Genomic DNA, 25074 nt, shown 5'->3' with positions numbered 1-25074 from the left:
GATGTCAGTGCCATGTCATATGTTTATAGAAGTCCTATTTTCCTGTGGAGGATCTTAGGTTTAATGGATGATATCCTGGTTAACACCTTCAATCAATAATTCTCTTGTTAATTTGTCTATCACAATCACTGACAGTGTATTGATTAGTTCAGGTCTGTATGCTAGTGTTACAGTTACACTATTCCCGACAGATGGCTTTTAATAACGTTCTCATATTTGTTATTGTCCTCTTGTTCCTACTGTTCTCTGCAATGTTTACACATTTATTAGAGTGTTGGAATGGGGTTTTGATATCCAGCAAAATCATATTGCTTTTTTGACAGATTCTATATTGTTTACATTGATATACAAAATGTAGTTTTATTGAAGTTATCATAGAAATAATTTTTAATTAGAAATTACCAACAATTATATGGAATAAAACTAAACATAAGTTTGAAATAAATACCTTTATATACAAGTTTATTCAAAAGAACAATAAGTGTCAATTTACAGTTTTCAAATGTACACTGTGACATTCATGTTTTTTTTGTAAAACAGAAAATATTTGAAAAAAATCATAAATCTAAATTTTTTAATGTTCCTCATTGTCAAGACATAAAAATAATGCCTGGAGATTATGTCAACGTTTCTGTGGTCACTGATCTTTGCTTTTTATCTGTAGGCAATAAGTCAACAACATTATAAAATTTAACACATCATAAAGAAATAAATTGACAGCCTTTTAAACTTTTAAAATAATTGTATTCCCTGGTCCAATCATTTAAAAACATTCAATACCTTATAAGACTTCTCAATGATGGTAAATTCATCAAAGAATTTTCTTTTTTAATCATATCTAATTGCTGCAATAAGCTGGTAGGGACACCAAATTTAGTTTCACTTTGTATTTTCATTTTCAAAATTTTTGTCATGTTTGTATACCTGATAAAAAAATTATGACAGCTTAAATATTTTTTTAAAACTTTGTTTTATACATGTTTCAGTAAATACATGCCAGTGTTATTTATATTTCACTTCAAAACTCAAAAGAAATTTTGAATTACAAAAAAATTACGTCAAGAATTTCCCAAATTTATTAGTTTTACAAGGTTCTTATAATTAAATTATCACTTTTCTAATAGTTTTATATGACTTTGCTTTCAATGTGGGCAGTTTTAAAATTTATTGTCTTCTGCAGCCTCCAACAGTGAGCAAACCCAGACTACTATTTAACTTAGCAAGCTATAAAATGCCCTGAAATGACATATGTAAAACAAATGAAACAAATAACTAACAGCTTTATTATGTACATGTAAGTCAAGTTTTTAAAAGTTGCTTTCCAATACATTGTAGTTGTAATTTTGTCTTTGTAATTTAAGTTGCACAGTCATAGTGTCCGCGTTAATGATGTTTGGACCCAGTAGTGGATCGAGAGGGGGGTTCCGGGGGTTGGAACCCCCCTTTTTTTGGACGATCAATGCATTTGAATGGGGACATAAAGTTGGAACCCCCCCCTTTTATCCTGGTTTGGGAACCCCCTCTTTTTAAAATGGCTGGATCCGCCCCTGGGACCAATCAGAATGTCCAATCTAGCAATGTTCCCATGAAGCAACACAATTTCTGATGGGTTCAATTCACAGTTTTGATTGATTGTTGGTTGCTTTGAACATCCAGTGACACAGTTTTGATTGATTGATGGTGGCTTAACATCCAGTGACACAGTTTGGAAAAGCCTTTTGTAAAATATCAGCCAGCCATTTTGATAGGTTGAGTAAAAGCAGTTGAAATAAAGTTTTGTCATTAATAAATAATAATGTGATCACCCATCCAATCCAATGTTTAACATTTCTAAATTGTGGAGGTCTATTAAAGATTTAGCATTGTTCAGATTTCTTTTATGTAATATTAAATGAGTATATATTTTCAATAAATGAATAACCAATAGAATAATAGCACATCAATATTTTAACCCGTCAGCATCCCCAAAGCCTAATTTCCCCAAAAGTACTAAAACTTCTTTTAGTAAGTTATTCTGAATGAATTATTTATTGGTATCCCTTCAGGACCATCTGTTACATAACTAAGTATTTCAGGTTTGAGGGTCTGTATACATGTATAACAGTAATATTCTGATCAGCTGGTGGGATATGTTAAAGACTATGGAAAATACGATACATGTAAATTTAATACCAAAGCTGTAAGTCATCATAAAAAAAATATAGTTGTAATATTGATTGATTGTTGTTTGCTTTACGCTGCATAAGCACAAAAAGGCTATATTGCGGCGAAAAATAGTTGTTATAACATACCTCCTCCACATCAGATATCATTATTTCAAACCCAGGTTTAGAAATACTTGTAGTAAGTTTGGGTACTGACTGTATCGTTCCATTGATGTTTTTTTGAGGCTGTACAAATCATAGGCAAATTTAGGGGAAGGGGTGCAAGTGGTCAGTGCCAGGGCTCTTCTTATTGTGCTACATACATTGTTAATGCTTAAATGCATAGGCTTTTTACATCTTTCCAACATCTAACATTGTCTATCACGGGCTCCCAATTTTTTGGAAATCCTGGATCTGCAAATGCATTTCATCTGAATACATGTCTATTTAAAAAAAAAACTGAAATTATACATTCTGGATGCAGATTATTTGAAAACACATTTTTATTTTGCCTTCTGTGCTTTAGCTCCTTGAACAGGTGGTTCATTTTTTTTTTGACATTCCAGTTTTATTTGGCTATGTATACCTTTAATAAAAGGAAATATACAAAAATATGGATTCATAATCCTGAGTATCATGAAAAACCTCACCCTTTTATCATAGATCCTTATGCCAGTGCCTTAGACATAGAAGACTAAGTGCAACATCTAATATATGTGTGTATTTGAATAATTCAATAACTTATAAAGTACAATCTTCCTTTCATTTATTATTTATTATCAGAAACAATTGATCATGAAATTGGCTTGTCATTTATCATGTTTATGGTGTCAAAAAACTAAAGGTGAAAAAATGAAATTATATATAATTTGTCTTCCAGCTGTATGTACCCTCATTATTGGTTCAATAGCTAACAACCACATGTATCATATTTATTGTTATCTCCTACAATGATGACAGGTGAAGAATGTAGAAGGTAAAATATTTCAAATATTCTTTATTTGTAGGATGCAGATGTTTTTGAAATAACAGATTTTACAACAGCTTCAGATTGGGAAAGGTAAAATATGGATTTTTAATGTTATAGTCTATAAAAGTAGTGAATAAAATAAGATCTGTATTTAAAAGTATTTCAGTTATGTTGATAGAATGTGATAGGAAATATTGGATTGGGAAAAGAGTGTTATTCTAATACCTTTGGAGTTTAGAGTTATATTTGGTTGATTTACTTACAATATTAACTGATTGAGAATTAATGTTTTATAATTCTCAAACCATTGAATATCCTATTACAAATAGCTGCATTATCAAGGTACCACAAGAGTCACCTTTTTTTCAGTTAGGGTTTATTTGTAGTCCATATACACTAGAATTACCAATTTGTCATCATAAAAATTGTATTATAAGTTATTAGTTTACAACACTTCATAAAATGTGTTTGGTTATTCTGAAAATTAAAGAATTATGGGATGCAGGAAAACAATAAAAAAAAAAATTTGGGGGATGGATGGGGGGGAGGGGCTGATTTCATGTAAAAATACATTTTTTTATTGTACATGCATTGTTTTCAGAATGAAGAATATACAGCAAATCTGAAAACCAATCCACTAATTTAACACAAATGTTTGTCTTTATGAGCAATAGCTATCATATTCATATTCTAAATTACAAGATTCAATTTCTTGAATGTGATTTTTATTCTAAATTTGTAAATATTTAGATTCTAGTTTTCATAAAAATGAATCCTTAAATCTTGGGGAATTTACATAAAAGTGGAAAATATTAAGATTTTAAACAGTTACCATATATCATGATATACAAAGCGATGATATTTGCTGCAATATTCATTCCATTCTGTAATAGGTAATTTGTAGACCAAGTAAGGCTTTAACCCATTTATTGTTTCAGTAAGATTCTAGTGATATGCAAAACATAGATCTTATACATAGATGTGGGGAATATAATTTATATACATACTTCAATTTGATAAATCAATATTTTTTGTAATAATGTTGTCACTAAGTAAAAGAACATTTACTTAACCTATATGCTTAAAAATTCATGATATGTTTAAAAGTATTTTTTTTAAATTTATTTTTCATATTTTTATTTGAGTGACATTGTCAACCATTGTATATAATTAAATTAAAGCATTTGGCGAATTGTTTCATGGTTACATTCATGGTGAACTGTCTGTAAATACTGAATGTTTTTTGCCTTTGTCAGATTTATAGCCAGACTTGAAGAAGTTTTACATGAATGGAAACTAGTGAATAATAAACCTAAGCCACCTGCTGCAAAGGTAAGTTCTTTGTTTATGTTTTATAGATCCATATTACAATATTTATAATGATCTATAATTATCAGAGATTGTTCAAATGAAGGGTCATACAGGATGTAAAGCTCAAATCATATGTCTAATTGGAAACTATCAAGTTAATAGTCAAATCATCCTTATATCATTACAGCAAAATTGGTCAATTTATTAAATCTATTAAACCCTAGTATTTATAACTTGGATCAACTATTTATCTCAAATATTTAGTAATACTAGAAAATATTATATCATTTATTTAAATTCTCGTTTAAATTATAAATGCGAAAGTCTATGTTTAAAGTTCAATTGCATTGTATTGTTTCATCCAAGTGATAATTGTACCTTTAAGTTATGTCTAGATATGTTCTTTTTAATTATGTAACTAGCTTTATGAGAAAATAAAATCAGCCAGTCAGTCATGAAATTGTACCTTTACTAATCAGTATATTCTGACTACTAGATGTGATGAAATATTACACAATTTCTTGTAGATATTTATCCGTTTCATTCAAACTAAATATGTAAGACAAACATGGGCTGATTAAGCCTAACACTACAGGGAGATAACTCTGTAAAATCAGCTTAACGTTGTAATTACGTTGAGTTGCTAAGGGAATATTAAGCTTCTCAATCATCAAAATTGGTGTTCGTCAAACTGCTATATAACCTGTGTAATTTTTCTGATAAAATGGTTGGTTCAAATTTTTTTAAATTTATATATTTATGTTAAAGGGTCAAAGTAAATACTTTGTCAAATTTTATGAAAATTAAACGAGCCAAATTAATTTTAGTGAAAGTGTCGATACCACCTTAAATAAGTTTCCCTCCAGATAGTATTTATCAATACTTTTATATTTTAAACATTCTAAAACTCAGAATTCAAAAGAAAGTTGGAGTTCATATGAACGAATTCAAAAAACAAAACATTCCTAATATCCACCAGCAAACCCAATTTATAAATGTTAAAATAAATTTAATACATCAAAAGTTCAGATACATACCATTATTATGCTACATCATGAAAAATTTTTTTTTAATTATTTAGGTTGTTATCAATCAAGCTTTCTAAATATTCAGCTTTGATCGTTCCTGATGACAGTAAAATCGATTTGAACGCTAAAAATTTATGAAGTTAAAGTTTAATTTTCTTCTTTTTTATACTTCCATTGTAGCGTAGTGTGCATTTAGTTTTACTCTTGTGCTACTGTAGGTATGTCGAGACATTGGTTTTCATTCTCCAACTAGTTTCACTCAACCAAATGTTATGAACTTATACACAATACTAATTACCACAAACCTCAAAGCAAACATGAATTTGGGTTGAATCATCTTTACTCTTCTTGATTTATGTCCCTTTAAAACTTTATATGATATGCAAACAGGGGCATCATCTGTATTCCATGGACACATTCTCCATTTATTTTTTTTTATTATCAATCAAACTTGGTTCTCATGATTATAAATATCTTTCAGGATGAGTTTACAACAGGAGAATGGTTAGAGAAGACAGATGACATATGCTTTGCTGATTTTAAGTTTCTTATCACATATCACTATTTAAATATATCTGGTAGTAAGTCAGAGTCACTAGATAGACAAAGTCCTGACAATGACGTGGAGGAAGAAGAGAAAAAAGAAGGTAAGTCAGAGTCACTAGATAGACAAAGTCCTGACAATGACGTGGAGGAAGAAGAGAAAAAAGAAGGTAAATAACAATAATAAGAAAGTGTTTTGTGGCCTTTCAGGGGCTCCTAAGGAGCACATACACCATTCAGAACCATGTCAATAAAGATTTGTCTAATCTGATGATCAAAACATATATTTCAAATTTTAACTTCAAACATTGTTTGAATTGAAATTCATTTTTTTTCTCGCTTTTGCATTTAACTAATAAGTTACAAATGTTGTTTTCCTGAAGTTTAGAGATTGAAGTTAAAATACCTATTTTATTGATATGCCTAGATACACGGTGTCATAAGGGCATTGCCTGCTTGGATGATCTTTTTTACACCAAGATATTGTTAATACATAAAAGATTTATCAGGGTTTTTTCTTTCCGTAATTTGAGCCCATTAAATGCTTAAGCGTGATCCAGGTTTTCCATTTTTGATTAATTCCCTGATTTTATTGTACTGTAATTTCAAAATTTTTGCCAAGTTTCTTTTATTCATTCAAAAAATTGCAACATAATATATGTAATGAAAATCTTATCAATCTTGTAAGTATTATTTGTATTTAACATTTCCAGAAATTCTTGAAAATTAGGCTTACATTTTTTTTCCATTATTTGACAAGCACAAAAAAATGCTAACAAAAATTTGTGATTTAACAGTACAGATATGTTTTTACTTTAACAGATGAGACCCCAACAGTTTTAACAGATCTAATGAGTACAGATAATGACTTTCCATCAAAGGCACATTGTCTTGTCAGACTGTAGGTATTCTAGGAGTACTGTGTATTCAGTATTATTCATTTGATACAAATTTTTCATAGATTTCATTGGTATAGTTGAATCACAAAATTATATGTTGAACGAATTTCAAATTTCCTATAGGTGTGTTACCGTGTGTATGCAGACTTCAGCAAAAATTAAATTAAATAAGTTTTCATTAATCCAAGAAAATTGTGTGAACACAAAAATAAATAGATCAACAGTATAATGTCCATGTGGCAGACTAATTGATATTTGATATATAATACTTAAAGAAGAATAAACCTTTTAGATTTTAAATTGAATGTTATGGTAGTTTGTAAATTGAAATTTTGCTATATTTTACCATGTATGTAGCATTATTTTGTTTAGTGTGAATGTATTGAGTATAAAAATGTGTATACATGTATATATGATGTGCTCTTGTACACCTATGTGTCTGAGGTTTATTAATAAAGTATTGTCTATTGTCTATTAAATAACTGCTTCTGTGATGACCACATCTATGCGTTTTTTCGAAAATAAATTGATGAAAAGTTCTCTTTTGATGTATAACGTGAAAAAAAGTCTTCACTAAAGTTGTCACAGAGTTCACAGAACATCAAGTTAACTGGATACTGTATTATAAATTATTTTGCAGGTATGGTTTACAAGAATTTATAGTAATAACACCAGCTGACAGAAACAAGGCAATAGACAGTGAGAGTAGAGCTAAAGTTTTACTCAGTTCTGTGTCAGTAGCACTCACCAATTCATCAAGGTAGTTTATTTTTATGCCCCACCTACGATAGTAAAGGGGCATTATGTTTTCTGGTCTGTGCGTCCGTTCGTTCGTTCGTTCGTCCGTCCGTCCATTCGTTCGTTCGTCCGTCTGTCCCTCTTCAGGTTAAAGTTTTTGGTCGAGGTAGTTTTTGATGAAGTTGAAGTCCAATCGACTTCAAACTTGGTACACATGTTCCCTATGATATGATCTTTCTAATTTTAATGCCAAATTAGAGATTTTACCCCAATTTCACGGTCCACTGAACATAGAAAATGATAGTGCGAGTGGGGCATTCGTGTACTGAGGACACATTCTTGTTCTCTTCTCAGCAAAATGGAATATCCTAACATTTCATATGAAATTACCTCCTCTGGGCTTCTGGTAGTGTTTGCTTGGGAGTGCAGGAGGTCATGGGTTCGAAACCAATCCAGGTCAAACTAAAGACTTTAAGATTGCTATTTGCTGCTTCTTGGCTCAGTACGCAGCATATAAGAAGTAAGAGTAGAAACTGGTCTGCTCAGAGTCAGAATAATGTACCTGGATAAGGTGACATGTCTTCCTGGGGACAGTTACATGTGAACTAGCATGATAAAATAACGGCTTAGTGTTTCTGTCCAGTACAAATCAATGTAAATATTCATATTACATTAACATGTGTTTATCTTGAATATGCATATTAATTTGTTGTTGGTTGTTTTAAAGCAGCCAATCATCATCGCATATAATTATTTTGTACACAACAGTGACTTTGTGATTACTATGCACACATATTTTGGGTTGCTGTGTTATCCATTTTAACTTTCGAATTCAATTCCTGTTTACACAGATACAACAGCCCAATGAAGTGTATTTTTGGTAGATATTTACTTTCACTTTCTACTTTCAGTTCAATACCTGTGTTTATACAGATACAACAGCCATGGAGACAGATGTATTGTGGAACCAGTGTTATGTCTGAGATGTCTGTAGAGTTTGATGTCATACACTTGACTCGTATACCACAACAATATTCACATCTAGCTGGTCTTCTTGATGTCTTTAAGTCAAAACTGGTTGGTAAAATTAAAAAAACAAAAACAATTTAATCATCATTCAGGATACTGTATACTTAACTTCTTGAGACCATCACATGGGGAATCTAAATAGTCATGGTCACAACATAATATATTATTCATTTTTGACATGTAGCTTTTTAATGCGTAAAGTGAAACATATTGTAACCAGAAACAAATGAAACAGTTCGTATTGATGTTATATCACAGTTACCTAAATATTTTGACATTTATTCTCAAAAAGATCAAAATCTGTGAATACTTTATCTTAAATCTTAAAAAAAAATATACTATTGATGAACTCATTATCTTGAAATTACTTTTAGGCAACACAAGTGACACCTAGACCAACTGTAGATGTAGCTGTCAGATTTACCTATCAGCTCCAGGAATGGGTTAACTCCCCTTGGCCACAGGAACCACCAGGTAGAGTTTTTCACAGATAGACATTAGGAGTTATGATTTAAATTCAATGGTTGATGTAGATTTTTATCTTTCAACAATTTCTCCTCCTGTGCAATTTTTGTTAAAAGAAAACTATATGGAGAGTTGTTTCATTGGCACTCATACCACATCTTACTTTATCTGTATAACATTTATTTATGAAACTTTTCAAACCAAACCTTTCCACCATTTTTTAATGATCATGTAATAAAATAGACATTTCTTATCCAATCCAACGATACATTTTTTTAAATGGGAAAGTCAATGCAATTATTACTCTGCTATCTTTCATTACATTATAAAAACCTTTTATATTATTGTGTTGATAGAAGACCCTAATGGTAAGTCATGCATGAAGAACTAATTGAATTGTTGACGATCACAGTCACATGTCCAAAAAGCTTAAATAACAAAATGTTCACTGTGGCTGAAAAACATGTCTTGTCATAAGTATTTGCATGGTGTCCTAAAAAAAGGTTTGAGGTTTGCCATTCAATTCAGATCAAGAATTTACCTGTTTTTCTGTAGTTATTAGTTTTGTGCCACAGTTTTGAATTAATATAACACATATCCATAAAATATTTGATTATGATTGCGTCAGTTTTTAGTGATGAGAGGGAAAGCTTTTTATATCTCCCTTAGGTGTGACAACTAAATTGGCAAAGAAATTTATAATGAATACTGCACATTGCAAAACGCAAGGAATATGTAAGAAATAGCCTGGTAAATCATAACTTGATTGATCTTTGTTGGGTTTCTATGAAGTGTCTTTTAAAGAGGTCAAGGATATGAATCATGGTCTGATTATTTACCATTATGCCTATGTCAATTAAAATTCCTCCTTTCGTTTAATGAAGACTTTGAATTGATTGATACTACCACATTAAAACTTGTATGTAAAAAAATGTATATTCTATAAGTACATGAACTTATGCTGCATTAAATTGTCGATAATGTTAGGCAAACATTCAGCGTATTATCCTTACCCACTATTATTTAATGTCCCTTGGGCCCGGAAGAATTCCTTCAATTAATTGCTCATTTGGGGAATATGTAAACACTCTATATAAATATTGATCTAAAGAAATAAAATAAAAATTTAAATTAAATTTGGTTGCTTATTTGAAATATTTATCAGTTGGTTTTTTTAACTGATGAGAATAATCAAATAAATTATACCGGTAATTAAATTGATGAATTTATTGATTTGTGAATGTTACATCAGAAAATGAGGCCATCTAACAATTCACTGTTTAAATGTTTAAATACATATGTAGAGTCTATTGGGATTCCTATTTGCTCTTAGACATAGAGTCAGCAAGGATTTAAGGCTAGATAAAATATGTCAATTCATATGTTGTTGCTGCAGTATTTTGATATCCAAACAAATTCAGATCAATCTAAAACATACTACATGTATATTGAGAGACCATAACAAAGTCAAAACAAATTCCAAAGTCTGATTCTGGGTTTATCTTTTACAAAAAAATGGAGATATGGGGCATCTAAAATGAGACAGCAATTCAGTACACTGTGTAGAGGTCAGCATACCGTCCATGCATCATTCTTGGGTCTAATTTTATTTTTCTTTCCAGTTCTTAAACCTTCCCCTTTTCAAGGGTTGGTACATGAAGAACATATAATACAATCACAGTGTTCCAGCTAGGTTTTCAAAAGGGCAGGGTGCCAATCCTGAAAAAGGGCATTTAACGCGCCATATGATAATATGAAAAGGGCATATTTTAATAAAAGATGTTAATCAAACATTTGTGTTTATTCGTTGAATCACAGGTTATACAAGAACAACATCTTTAGCCCATATAGAACTCTATCTTTCTACTTTTAAGGCTGAAAAACTTGTCAAGCAGCTTGTCACACAAGTTTTTTTATCATTGCTTGGCACAGTTGAACTTTATATGCAGTATGTTTTGAAAGGAGATCTGTTTCATACTGTTTCTATGGTCTACCACATTTTACCAGTTTCACCTTTCTACCCCTGCTGTGCTAGATGGCAATACAGCACAAAACAGCTGTGCTCAGTAAATTCACAATTTTAGGATATAAAGCAACAGTGAAAAATAGTATCAAAAATAAAGAATACAGAAAAAGATGACTAAGGCACCCTACCAACACTGCTACTAAGACCCTCTTTAACTTTTCCCATAACTCAAAATAAATACCTAAACATATATATTCTTAAGCAAGAAGTATGGAGACACATTTTAGAATATGTAAATGGGTTACTCAATGCTAGGAAAAAAATCAGATTGAGTTATCTTTCTTTATTCGGGTGTGCTCCTTCTTTGGAGGATTATAAACAGTACGTAAATATGATGTAAATATGATCACAATATGGCGGCCGATTTTGTTATTTTCGTATCAAAAAAGAAGGCAGTCAATGACAAATACGTCTGAATTTTCTGTTTATTTTACAGAAAACAAGTAAAACAATGTCTTCAACAAGTTTATAATGGTTTTCCAACTTTCTGTCATAACGTTTCTTCCATGAAACTACGGTAAACATCGCAAATTGTGCCCAAGTTGTTGTATGCACATTTCTTCAAAGATAATTGCCGACTGATCGATTCTATTTGAACGAATTAATGTTGATGATCATTAATGACCCATCCGATAAACGGATTACCTATAACAACAGATTATGACACCAGTTGTAACCATTGATTAGCTTGGGGTGGTAAACAAAGTCATAATCTTTTCCCCAGGTAAAATTTAGTAATTAGCGTATCATATCAATACGCAAATTAATATGCAATCGATCTTCAAAAAAGGCAGGGCGCCCTGGAAACTGTAAAAAGGGCACAGGGCGCCACTCGGAAAAGGGCGGGCGCCGCGCCCTCTAAAAACGGCCTAGCTGGAACACTGCAATCAGTTCTAAAAAAAAACCAACACCCTATTCTTGTATATATATGGGAGTTATTTATTGACTAATTTTACTATAATCTATATTGTTACAGATTTATCCTCTCCTATGGAAGATGAAATTGGCTGTTCATCATTCGGTAGTCTACCCTTTGGTGCAATTGAGGATCCTATCAGGTAAATATCTAGTAAAGAATGTGCATACATAAGCTTTTACAAGCATGTTAAATACATAAAGAAATGTTTTGTTGTTCTAACTTCATATCATGGTAAACTGTAAATTTATGAGACTTAGAAATATAGTAAAACTTAAATTGCTTCTTAAATGTGACTATTATGACCCCCATACAGCTACAGTGATCACAAAATGAAACATTGAATGGACTCTACAAGATTCTTTAATCAAAATTATATATCTTTTGTCAAGAGTAATATTTGCCTAGCTAAAACTTCATTTCAAAACTATTGCCCAACTAACCTGTAATTGTAAAGCTATTGCCTAAATCAGATATCAGAATAAACCTTTTCCCCAACTAAAATTTTAATACACAGCAATCACCAGCTATGATTTCAGAATAAACCTAGTGTCCATCCAAGATTTCAGTGCAAAATTAATGTCTAACTATGATTTCTGTTCACAAAAATTGCCTAACTAAGATTTCAGTACAAAGCTATTGCCTAACTAAGATTTCACTGCTAAGCTATTGCCCAACTAAGATTTCAGTTCAAAGCTATTGCCTAACTAAGATTTCACTACTAAGCTATTGCCCAACTAAGATTTCACTACTAAGCTATTGCCCAACTAAGATTTCAGTACAAAGCTATTGCCCAACTAAGATTTCAGTACAAAGCTATTGTCCAGCTAAGATTTCAGTACAAAGCTATTGCCTAACTAAGATTTCACTACTAAGCTATTGTCCAACTAAGATTTCAGTACAAAGCTATTGTCCAGCTAAGATTTCAGTACAAAGCTATTGCCCAACTAAGATTTCACTACTAAGCTATTGCCCAACTAAGATTTCAGTACAAAGCTATTGCCCAACTAAGATTTCAGTACAAAGCTATTGCCCAACTAAGATTTCAGTACAAAGCTATTGTCCAGCTAAGATTTCAGTACAAAGCTATTGCCTAACTAAGATTTCACTACTAAGCTTATTGCCCAACTAAGATTTCAGTACAAAGCTATTGTCCAGCTAAGATTTCAGTACACAGTAATTACCCAACTGAGATTTCAGTGCAAAAATTATGCCTTACTAAGATAATAGTTCACAGCTATTGCCAATTGAAGATTCAGTACAAAGCTATTGTCCAAATAAGATTTAATTGCAATACTAATGCCTAATTAAGATTTCAGTACAAAATGGTTGCCTAATTAATTAAAGGCATTTTAAGTAAACATGTATAGTACATTAAAAACTGAAGCAGGTGAAATATTTGTTGAAAATCAAGTTTCTTTTACAAACTAGTACCTATTGTATTATATTTTTTCAGTGCTCTACAATTGTTTTGTTCCTGGTATAGTCTTTCAGAGGATATGATTGTAGAAAACCAAAACTATAGGTATGTAGTCAAGTATATCTATCAAGAGACTTACATTTCTCATTATTCTTTGTTCAATGATAATTATTGGAAGTTTTTTTAGAAGAAAAAAAGAAACCAATTTAAGTGAGAAAAGAAATACAGCCAATTCTGGTTATTTGCATAGCCTATTTGTCAGACAAAATTATGCAATTAAGCGGAGTATGCTTATATCTGAAACGCCAAATTACGGAGTAAAATAACATCGATAGTACAGATCAGTAAAGAAATAATCCCTGAAGAAAGATAAACGTCCATAATCCAATTATTAAAAACATATTGAATGCTTATTTATTCTAATAAAAGTTATGTGTCATACATGTTATTTTATTTTGTATTTTTGTCGAGCCTTCGACTTTAGTCGAAAAAGCGAGACTAAGCGATCCTACATTCTGTCGTCGTCGTCCACAAATATTCACTCTGTGGTTAAAGTTTTTGAAATTTTGATAACTTTCTTAAACCATACTGGATTTCTACCAAACTTGGACAGAAGCTTGTTTATGATCATAAGATAGTATCCAGAAGTAAATTTTGTAAAAATAGAATTCCATTTTTTCCGTATTTTACTTATAAATGGACTTAGTTTTTCTGCCGGAAAACATTACATACACTCTGTGGTTAAAGTTTTTATACGACCGCAAAATTTGAAAAATTCGTCCGAATACTTTTAGTTTTCGCACTCTAACTTTAGTAAAAGTGAATAGAAATCAATGAAATTTTAACACAAGGTTTATGACCACAAAAGGAAGGTTGGGATTGATTTTGGGAGTTTTGGTCCCAACATTTTAGGAATTAGGGGCCAAAAAGGGCCCAAATATGCATGTTCTTGGTTTTTGCACTATAACTTTAGTTTAAGTGAATAGAAATCTATGAAATTTTGACACAAGGTTTATGACCACAAAAGGAAGGTTGGGATTGATTTTGGGAGTTTTGGTTCCAACAGTTTAGGAATTAAGGGCCAAAAAAGGGCCCAAATAAGCATTATTCTTGGTTTTCGCACAATAACTTTAGTATAAGTAAATAGAAATCAATGAAATTTTAACACAAGGTTTATGACCACAAAAGGAAGGTTGGGATTGATTTTTGGAGTTGAGGTCACAACAGTTTATGAATTAGGGGCCAAAAAGGGGCCCAAATAAGCATTATTTTTGGTTTTTGCACCATAACTTTAGTATAAGTAAATAGAAATCTATGAAATTTAAATACAAGGTTTATGACCATAAAAGGAAGGTTGGGTTTGATTTTGGGAGTTTTGGTCCTAACAGTTTAGGAATAAGGGGCCCAAAGGGTCCAAAATTGAACTTTGTGTGATTTCATCAAAAATTGAATAATTGGGGTTCTTTGATATGCCGAATCTAACTATGTATGTAGATTCTTAATTTTTGGTCCCGTTTTCAAATTGGTCTACATTAAGGTCCAAAGGGTCCAAAATTAAACTTAGTTTGATTTTAACAAAAATTGAATCCTTGGGGTTCTTTGATATGCTGAATTTAAAAATGTACTTAGATTTTTTTATTATTGGCCTAGTTTTCAAGTTGGTCCAAATGGGGGTCCAAAATTAAACTTTGTTTGATTTCATCAAAAATTGAATAAATGGGTTCTTTGATATGCCAAATCTAACTGTGTATGTAGATTCTTAATTTTTGGTCCAGTTTTCAAATTGGTCTACATTAAGGTCCAAAGGGTCCAAAATTAAACTAAGTTTTATTTTAACAAAAATTTAATTCTTGGGCTTATTTGATATGCTTTATCTAAATATGTACTTTGATTTTTGATTATGGGCCCAGTTTTCAAGTTGGTCCAAACCAGGATTCCATATCAAGTATTGTGCAATAACAAGAAATTTTCAATTGCACAGTATTGCACAATAGCAAGAAATATCTAATTGCACAATATTGTGCAATAGCAATTAATTTTCAATTGGAGTTATCTTTCTTTGTATAGAATAGTAGTTGATAATATATGTTGGAAATTTGCCAGACATGACTATGATGTCATTTTCTATTTTTATTTGCCAATAACTTTGTGTAAATAACTTCATTGGAAATTTGCCAATATAAAATGTTGCTGATGAAGCTTTTTTTCCTTATCTTATCTAAAATGTTTTTAGATAATGTATGTTGGACATTTGCCAGACATGACTATGATGTCATTTTCTATTTTTATTTGCCAATAACTTTATGTAAATAACTTCATTGGAAATTTGCCAATATAAAATGTTGCTGATGAAGTTTTTTTTATTGTTTTATACAATAAACAATGTATATTCACTTTTACTACCAACCAATCTTTACCATTCAGTGATAACAAGCACTTTATTTTAGATTTTAATATTTTATGATGTATTTAAAAGAGTAGTTATTGTTGCAAACTCCATTAGAAATTTGAATTGATATCAGTTTTGGAGAAAGGGAAACGGGGATGTGAAAAAAAAGGGGGGGGGGTTAAATTTTTCTCATTTCAGATTTCATAAATAAAAAGAAAATTTCTTCAAACATTTTTTTGAGAGGATTAATATTCAACAGCATAGTGAATTGCTCAAAGGCAAAAAAAAACTTTTAAGTTCATTAGACCACATTCATTCTGTGTCAGAAACCTATGCTGTGTCAACTATTTAATTTTAGATTTAAAAAGTTTGAAGAAGAAATCTTTAATTGATTTGTAAAATCTTGACATTTGTTTTGTGTAAAAAAAAACCATGTAATGTCAAAAATTTGATCACAATCCAAATTCAGAGCTGTATCACGCTTGAATGTTTTGTCCATACTTGCCCCAACTGTTCAGGGTTCGACCTCTGCGGTCGTATAAAGCTGCGCCCTGCGGAGCACCTGGTTAAAATTTAAATAACTTTCTTAACTATCCTGGAATTCTACCAAACTTGGACAGAAGCTTATTTATGATCATAAGATAGTATCCAGAAGTAAATTTTGTGAAAATAAAATTCCATTTTTTCCGTATTTTACTTATAAATGCACTTAGTTTTTCTTCCAGTTAACATTACATCCAGTCTGCAGTTAAAGTTTTTAAGACATTTATTAGATTCATAAACTATCCAATATTTTTTACCAAACTTGGACAGAAGCTTCCTACAATCCAAACATGGTATCAAGCGGAATATTTTTATTGATTTTTTCCCTCATTTTTGTTGATCCTGCAATTTACAGCAAAAGTAGGCGAGACACTGGGTTCCGTGGAACCCTTACAAATTTGTTCAATTAAGTGGAGTTGACGGTATCAAAATTTAAATTTTATTATATTTTAAGTTGATCTCTTTAAAAAAACAACCTGAAATTGATACCTTTAAAAGTATAAGGTAGTTCCTGGTTTATATGGCATTGTGAAACGAGAAAGACATTTTTTAAATGAAGCATATTGAAAACACAACAGAAAAGTTGAGGTTTTTCAAATTTTACATTTTCCTTTGATAGCATTTCTGTGTTATTGCTATTAATTCTCTTGGTAAAGCCTTGTTAAATTGATTACCAGATTTTACTAATGGGATTTTTATACTTGTAGCGATCTTGATCCACTTTTAGCACCTCAGTGGACAGCAAAAATAAACAAGACTGAAGATCCACGATGTTTACTAGGTAATGTATTACAGAAGGTGGTTTGATAAGTGCCACTGTTTATAGGCAACCTTTGATTGCAAAAAATGAAAATCGTGAATTTTTTTAGTAAATGAATTTTATGATATCATTTTGGGGTTTCAGTGTGGAAATCTTGCTGTAACATCATTGAATTATTATCAATATTTGATCACCACAAATTGCCATTCACATGAATCTTTGGTAGAAGTACATAAAAGCAACTATCATTTGTCTTTGTAATAGACATCTTTTTAGGGTAATGCTTTTGTTGATATCTTAAAGGTAATGGAAAAATCTCAAAATGTATGTGGTAGTTTTGGCTGCCTTTTAGAAAGTGAACACAAATAATGTAAAATAAAAATTTCACATGTAACTCTTTTTGGAGCTCCCTATTCTCATCACTTGGTTTCTATTTTCACCATTGTTGTTAGCTTTTTCAAAAAGAATCCCCTCTGAAACATGTGGACCAAACATGGCCACAAGTACATTGGGGTATATTGTTATAACTTATAAATGAAAAATTAGATGGCAATTACCCCTAGATAGAAGTTTTGGAGCAACTAAAGTGTGTGAATATATGTACAGAAAAAAAAATGAAATTTATACAAATTTTTAGATTCTGAAAAAAAGGCTAGTTTCATTCTCAATTTTAGTTGATAACTATACTTCAAATTTTGCAAGGTCAAGTAGAAAATGAATTTATACAATTGATACAGTTCATATTTCTTTTTGAATCTTATTTTAATTTGAATTTGTTTATTTACAGGGACTTATATACACAAGTTCTTAAAGCACTGTTACAGTAAAGAGACAACAAGAGATTTGTTGTGGAACATTTTATCTGATGAAGAAGATAATGGTATGATAGAAACAATCATGGGTTACCTTGTAAAGAGTTGGACCATTTATATATCAGAGACAGATTTAGAGGGTTTTTCAGGGGGCCCCGCCCCTTCCCCTTTACTGAGAACATTTTGTTTGCTTATATAGGGAATTACTGAAGCATGACTGGAACGGGCCCCCTCTTAGGCAGTCAGTGGGCCCCTTCTTATGAAAATTTCTGGATCCCCCACTGTATATCCCATCATGTGAAGCACTTATACAATGTAGTCATTTACCAAAGAGTCAGTTTTATTGAATTTCTTGTACATGTAATTTCATTCTAAAATGCAGTAGATAAAGGTGTCGTACAAATATTCAAAGAAGGTTGAACTGTTGTATAAACAATTCAAAAGGAGGTAATCTATTTATTTTATGCTATATAAATTTGAACTGTAAAGCACCATTTACGTTTCTGATCCCCCAAAAAATAATTAGCTACATACCAAAACATATAAAATCTAGAGTACTGACAACTGATGAATTTTTAAAAGATTGAAAGAGATTAGGACAGAATGATGAGTTAACACTATATCTATAGCCACTGATCACAGGGATATAAAGCATACACAAATATAAAATGCAGTTTGAACATGATTATGCCAAAGAAATGATAAATACCTTCTATAGATCTGTATATTTATGAAAATAGACTTTAATGTTATGTGAAGTATCTCCCCTGGTTTGGTTAACAGTGTATTATGTTTCAAATTTACATCAAGCTTTTGATCTATTAAAAAATACCTATTGGTTTTCACATCATTTAGAAACCCATCATTGTTTCTGGTCATTTAGCAATATCTTTTAAATTATGTCTGTTCATCATCATGATAAGTTAACTTTCCAACAATGACTTGCCCTGGAGTTGACTTGATTTTAAGAAATAATCTTTTATACATATATACTGAAATTTACTCAAGGGATAGTCTATTATATTATTGTCATTAATAATTTCAGATGCTACTGCAGATATAAGTCATGCTTTACACAGACTGACAGAGAATAAAGTTGGTTATAACATTCCATCACTTAGTAATGTTGTCTCTAAAGCAGGAAGTAGATTAGCTGTTAAACAGGCAGAGGCACCCATATCTCATGATACCATTAATGACATACTGCTGGTAAATATTTATTATGTCATATCATTACTTTCTTAACCAATAAAAACTGGCCTCCAGGTTATAACCAAAAGTGCTGATAGTGACATAAGTCTCCAACAATCAATCAATCAAATGGTGTTAATTGATTTTCAAGAGGCTGATATACTGTTAAACCTGTATATAAAGGTAACCTTCAGAACTAGTTAAAACTGATTTTCAAGAGGCTGATATACTGTTAAACCTGTATATAAAGGTAACCTTCAGAACTAGTTAAAACTGATTTTCAAGAGGCTGATATACTGTTAAACCTGTATATAAAGGTAACCTTCAGAACTAGTTAAAACGGGTTTTCAAAGAAAGTTGATGATTAAGTTTAGATTCAAAATGCATAGGTACAGAGGAATAAAAAGAGGGTGACATGTCAAGACAGGGTTTGCTGAACTTTATAGCATGATTGATTACTGGGGAAGTTTTTAATGATTATTTCGGATATTTCTCTGGTTAATTAATGGGCTAATTTAGAAAGGATGAGCAATATAGAAATTATTATTAAAAGAAAGGTTTGATGAAGTTTGATATAAATTCTTCCTGAAATTTATTTTCAGTTTTTGTTTCCTGATGCCAAAGATCCATTAGAGAAAGCTAATGATGAAAGGGAGGAAGAAAACACATGTGAAAATAATAATCCTTCAAAGTTTACAGCATTGTTAGAGGTGATTATAAAATTGTAGAAATCACTTATCAACGTATAGGATAGTGATCGTAATTTCATGTAATCTTGCATATGCACATGGTGTTAGTTGCTTGATCATTCAATATACAAGCAGCATTATGTTTTTTGGCCTGTGCGTCTGTCCATTCGCCTTTTCTATCATTCTTTCGTTTGTCCTTCTGTCCGGCTTCAGGTTAAAGTTTTTGGTCAAGGTAGTTTTGGAGGAAGTTAAAGTCCAATCAACTTGAAACTTAGTACATATGTTCCCTATGATATGATCTTTCTAATTTTAATGAGTTTTGATCCAATTTACATAGAAAAATTATAGTGCAAGTGGGCTTCCGTGTACTATGGACACATTCTTGTTAGCTCACCTGGCCCGCAGGGCCAAGTGAGCTTTTCTAATCACTTGGCGTCTGGCGGCGTTAACTTTTACAAAAATCTTCTCCTCTGAAACTGCTGAGCCAAATTTAACCAAACATGGCCAAAATCATTATAAGGGTATCTAGTTTATAAATTGTGTCTGATGACCTGGCCATCCAACCAAGATGGCCGCCATAGCTAAAAATAGAACATAGGGGTAAAATGCAGTTTTTAGCTTATAACTCAAAAACCAAAGCATTTAGAAGAAATCTGACATGAGGGTAAAATTGTTAATCAGGTCAAGATATATCTGCTGTAAAATTTTGAGAAGAATCCGACAACCCGTTGATAGGTTGCTGCCCCTGAATTGGTAATTTTAAGGTAATTTTGCTGTTTTTGGTTATTATCTTGAATATTATTATAGATAGAGATAAACTGTAAACAGCAAAAATGTTCAGTAAAGTACGACCTACAAATAAGTACCCCTTTAGGAGTTATTGCCCTTTATAGTCCATTTTTAACCATTTTTCGTAAATCTTAAACATCTTTTACAAAAATCTTCTCCTCTGAAACTTTTGGGCCAAATTAAACCAAACTTGGCCACAATCATCATTGGGGTATCTAGTTTTAAAATTGTGTCCGGTGACCCGGCCAACCAACCAAGATGGCCGCCATGGCTAAAAATAGAACTTAGGTGTAAAATGCAGTTTTTGGCTTATCACTCAAAAACTAAAGCATTTAGAGCAAATCTGACATCGGGTAAAATTGTTAATCAGGTCAAGACCTATCTGCCCTGAAATTTTGAGATGAATTGGACAACCCGTTGATAGGTTGCTGCCCCTGAATTGGTAATTTTAAGGTAATTTTGCTGTTTTTGGTTATTATCTTGAATATTATTATAGATAGAGATAAACTGTACACATCAATAATGTTAAGCAAAGTAAGATTTACAAATAAGTCAACATGACGGAAATGGTCAATTGACCCCTAAGGAGTTATTGTCCTTTATAGTCAATTTTTAACCATTTTTCGTAAATCTTAAACATCTTTTACAAAAATCTTCTCCTCTGAAACTTCTGGGCCAAATTAAACCAAACTTGGCCACAATCATCATTGGGGTATCTAGTTTAAAAATTGTGTCCAGTGACCCGGCCAACCAACCAAGATGGCCGCCATGGCTAAAAATAGAACATAGGGGTGAAATGTAGATTTTGGCTTATAACTCTGAAACCGCAGCCTTTAGAGCAAATCTGACATCAGGTAAAATTGTTTATCAGGTCAAGATCTATCTGCCCTGAAATTTTCAGATGAATCTGACAACCCGTTGTTGGGTTGCTCTCCCTGAATTGGTAATTTTTAGGAAATTTTGCTGTTTTTGGTTATTATCTTGAATATTATTATAGATAGAGATAAATTTTAAACATCAATAATGTTAAGCAAAGTAAGATTTACAAATAAGTCAACATGACAGAAATGGTCAATTGACCCCTAAGGAGTTATTGTCCTTTATAGTCAACACATCACCATCACCAAAACACAATTTTGTCATGAATCCATCTGCTTCCTTTGTTTAATATTCACATAGACCAAGGTGAGCGACACAGGCTCTTTAGAGCCTCTAGTTTTTAATTATTTCATTAAATTGTACAGATAAATGATGCTTAGGTGCCTTCACTGATGCAATTAAAAAAAAACCAGACTGTTTATTTTGAATGCTTACATACATGAAAAAAAAAACTAATTGATTCCTAGGCATTTATAAATATTTGAGTAAGTTGTATTTTTTCATTTAGATTTTAAGCTTCCTTACAGAGGATAAAAAAGATGACATGGTTACCAATTTTTGTGGATTAAGGAAAACATTTTTTTGTTGATATTTGATTACGTGGCTTTGGCAAAGTTTGAATACAATCCTTTAGAAATTTTTTAATTAGTTGACATTTCAATTCCTTGTTATCCAGTACCTTAGAAATCCACGAAAATTGTTCAGAAATATAAATGAATTCTAGTATATATTTTCACAAGTTTGATGCATGAAAAAGCAATTAGATTATTTTCTATTTAAAGTCATTACCTAAAAGATTAAAGACAGCACCTACAGATAGTTTAGTGTACAGATTAGCTGTGTGTTTATGTATAGTTAACAAACACAATGGAGGTCTGAAGGGGTTAGCTCAGATGTGGCAGGAGTTTGTACTGGAAATGAGATACAGATGGGAGAACAAATATGAAATAGAAGGGTAAGGTCATGAGTAATATTTTTAATGTCTCAAACTTTTTTGGAACTTCTAAGATTTCATGACTACCACTAACCTACCGGAATTATAATTTCTAAAAAATCCTGCATGTGAACGCACATTGTTAAGGGATTTAACAGGCAAAACAGCTACAAAACTTACACACACAAATTGACTTGACCCTACCTTTATTTCAATGAATTGGGCAAGACTTAATGGCTCTACAGGTTTTAACATTCTTATACATAAAAAAAACACATTGTGTATTTTTAAAATAGAAAATATAGGGCAATTAATGGTAATATTAATATATTGACGATTGAAAATAGTTTTATGATTTAACTTTGCTTTTGTTTATTATGCCCCACCTACGATAGTAGAGGGGCATTATGTTTTCTGGTCTGTGCGTCCGTTCGTTCGTTCGTCCGTCCGTCTGTTCGTTCGTTCGTTCGTTCGTCCGTCTGTCCCGCTTCAGGTTAAAGTTTTTGGTCAAGGTAGTTTTTGATGAAGTTGAAGTCCAATCAACTTGAAACTTAGTATACATGTGCCCTATGATATGATCTTTCTAATTTAAATGCCAAATTAGAGTTTTGACCCCAATTTTACGGTTCACTGAACATAGAAAATGATAGTGCAAATTTCAGGTTAAAGTTTTTGGCCTCAGGTTAAAGTTTTTGGTCAAGGTAGTTTTTGATGAAGTTGAAGTCCAATCAACTTGAAACTTAGTATACATGTGCCCTATGATATGATCTTTCTAATTTAAATGCCAAATTAGAGTTTTGACCCCAATTTTACGGTTCACTGAACATAGAAAATGATAGTGCAAATTTCAGGTTAAAGTTTTTGGTCAAGGTAGTTTTTGATGAAGTTGAAGTCCAATCAACTTGAAACTTAGTATACATGTGCCCTATGATATGATCTTTCTAATTTAAATGCCAAATTAGAGTTTTGACCCCAATTTTACGGTTCACTGAACATAGAAAATGATAGTGCAAATTTCAGGTTAAAGTTTTTGGTCAAGGTAGTTTTTGATGAAGTTGAAGTCCAATCAACTTGAAACTTAGTATACATGTGCCCTATGATATGATCTTTCTAATTTAAATGCCAAATTAGAGTTTTGACCCCAATTTCACGGTTCACTGAACATAGAAAATGATAGTGCAAATTTCAGGTTAAAGTTTTTGGTCAAGGTAGTTTTTGATAAAGTAGAAGTCCAATCAACTTGAAACTTAGTATACATGTTCCCTTTGATAAGATCATTCTAATTTTAATGCCAAATTAGAGAATTTAGTCCAATTTCACAGTCCTTTAAACATAGAAAATGATAGTGCGAGTGGGGCATCCGTGTACTGTGGACACATTCTTGTTTTTCTTTGCTTTCTAAGTGATGGATAAAATGAAGAATTGATATTGACAATTAATTATATTTCAGAATAAATAAATCAGCTCCACACTTAGGGTCATGTCTACTTTATCAGAAATTACAGGTATGTAAAAACAAACATTTTGAATTAAATGTATTAACATTGCAAATTAATTAGATATACCATGATCTCAACAAAAAGACAAAAAAAATAGATATAGAGAAACTTTTTAAAACAACTAAAATGATCACATATCTCAAAGTCTACAAATAAACAACATTGCAGAAATTGTCAGTCAACTCCTCATAGATATTGCCTGACTATAACGACAATTTTAACCTTATCCCACAGTTTATTGGAAAAAAATTTAATAGATAGAGAGTAATTGTAAACAACAAAAAGTTATCACTTCAATTTCAGATTAACAGTTTTAAAAAGTGTTTTATTACATATTTATTACAGATGTTAAATAGTTGTATAGAGAAAAAGATTCAGAGAGAAACTCTTTTCAAAGGATATACTAGTCAAACAAATATTGATTCAAACTCTTCTGAAATGGAAGTAGAAAACAATTGTGCATCAAATGACAAAAGTGAAAGTGAAAATAGGAAAAGAAAAGAAGAATGTTCAAATAAATCAGAAAGAAAAAAAAGTGATAGTTCAGGAGATGATGATGATGAATTCTATGAATGTCAAGACTCTCCTTCCAAATCTCCAACAGAACTAGATAAAGACGTTGATGAAAAGGAAGATTCTAGTGAAACAATGGACACATCACTAAGTGAATCATCATCATTTGTGGACTCTGTGACACATAAACCTGAAGGACGGCTTTCTGCATTTAATGATATTCAATTATTAAGTACAGGGGAACAGTTATATATACCTGTTACCCAGGAACCAGCTCCTATGACAGAAGACATGTTAGAAGAACATGCTGAAATACTTGCCAAGTAAGTCATGGTATATACAGTTTGTTCAAACAAATAAAACATGTGTACAGATAAAAAAACATCTTATTGGGATATATTGCTTTCCATTTAACATCTAACAGGCTATTATTTCAACTTGGAATTATTCTTAATTTTGGAATTTGCATTAATTCTTGTGCTTGAAATTTTTAATATTTTATTGTGCTATGCGGTGCAAAACACTTTCTATTACAAAGAAGATAGGACATTTTAAATAGAATGTACTTAGCCGCTCACAACACTATC

General features: G+C 31.4%; 1 protein-coding gene across 4 annotated transcripts in view; it reads left to right on the top strand.

The window, feature by feature from the left end:
* LOC139485296 (rab3 GTPase-activating protein catalytic subunit-like) overlaps positions 1-25074 on the top strand; it is a 41864-nt gene that overhangs the window by 4886 nt on the left and 11904 nt on the right. Inside the window, exons 2-18 of one of the 4 annotated variants that reach the window (XM_071269701.1) lie at positions 3152-3204; positions 4371-4446; positions 5935-6100; positions 6819-6897; positions 7536-7655; positions 8545-8710; positions 9037-9136; positions 9484-9495; positions 12130-12211; positions 13526-13594; positions 17129-17202; positions 17969-18061; positions 19039-19202; positions 19787-19894; positions 22324-22496; positions 23926-23980; positions 24320-24810. In XM_071269701.1, coding sequence (XP_071125802.1) covers positions 3152-3204; positions 4371-4446; positions 5935-6100; positions 6819-6897; positions 7536-7655; positions 8545-8710; positions 9037-9136; positions 9484-9495; positions 12130-12211; positions 13526-13594; positions 17129-17202; positions 17969-18061; positions 19039-19202; positions 19787-19894; positions 22324-22496; positions 23926-23980; positions 24320-24810 — 2081 coding nt within the window. Of the gene's footprint in view, positions 1-3151; positions 3205-4370; positions 4447-5934; positions 6167-6818; positions 6898-7535; positions 7656-8544; positions 8711-9036; positions 9137-9483; positions 9496-12129; positions 12212-13525; positions 13595-17128; positions 17203-17968; positions 18062-19038; positions 19203-19786; positions 19895-22323; positions 22497-23925; positions 23981-24319; positions 24811-25074 lie in introns of all 4 variants that reach the window. The other 3 variants (XM_071269699.1, XM_071269703.1, XM_071269700.1) reach the window with 3 other exon arrangements.

The sequence above is a fragment of the Mytilus edulis genome, chromosome 8, assembly GCF_963676685.1.
Source record: "Mytilus edulis chromosome 8, xbMytEdul2.2, whole genome shotgun sequence".
NCBI lineage: Eukaryota > Metazoa > Mollusca > Bivalvia > Mytilida > Mytilidae > Mytilus > Mytilus edulis.
The sequence above is the reverse complement of the archived record's forward strand: the minus strand, read 5'-3'. Positions and strand labels throughout refer to the sequence as shown.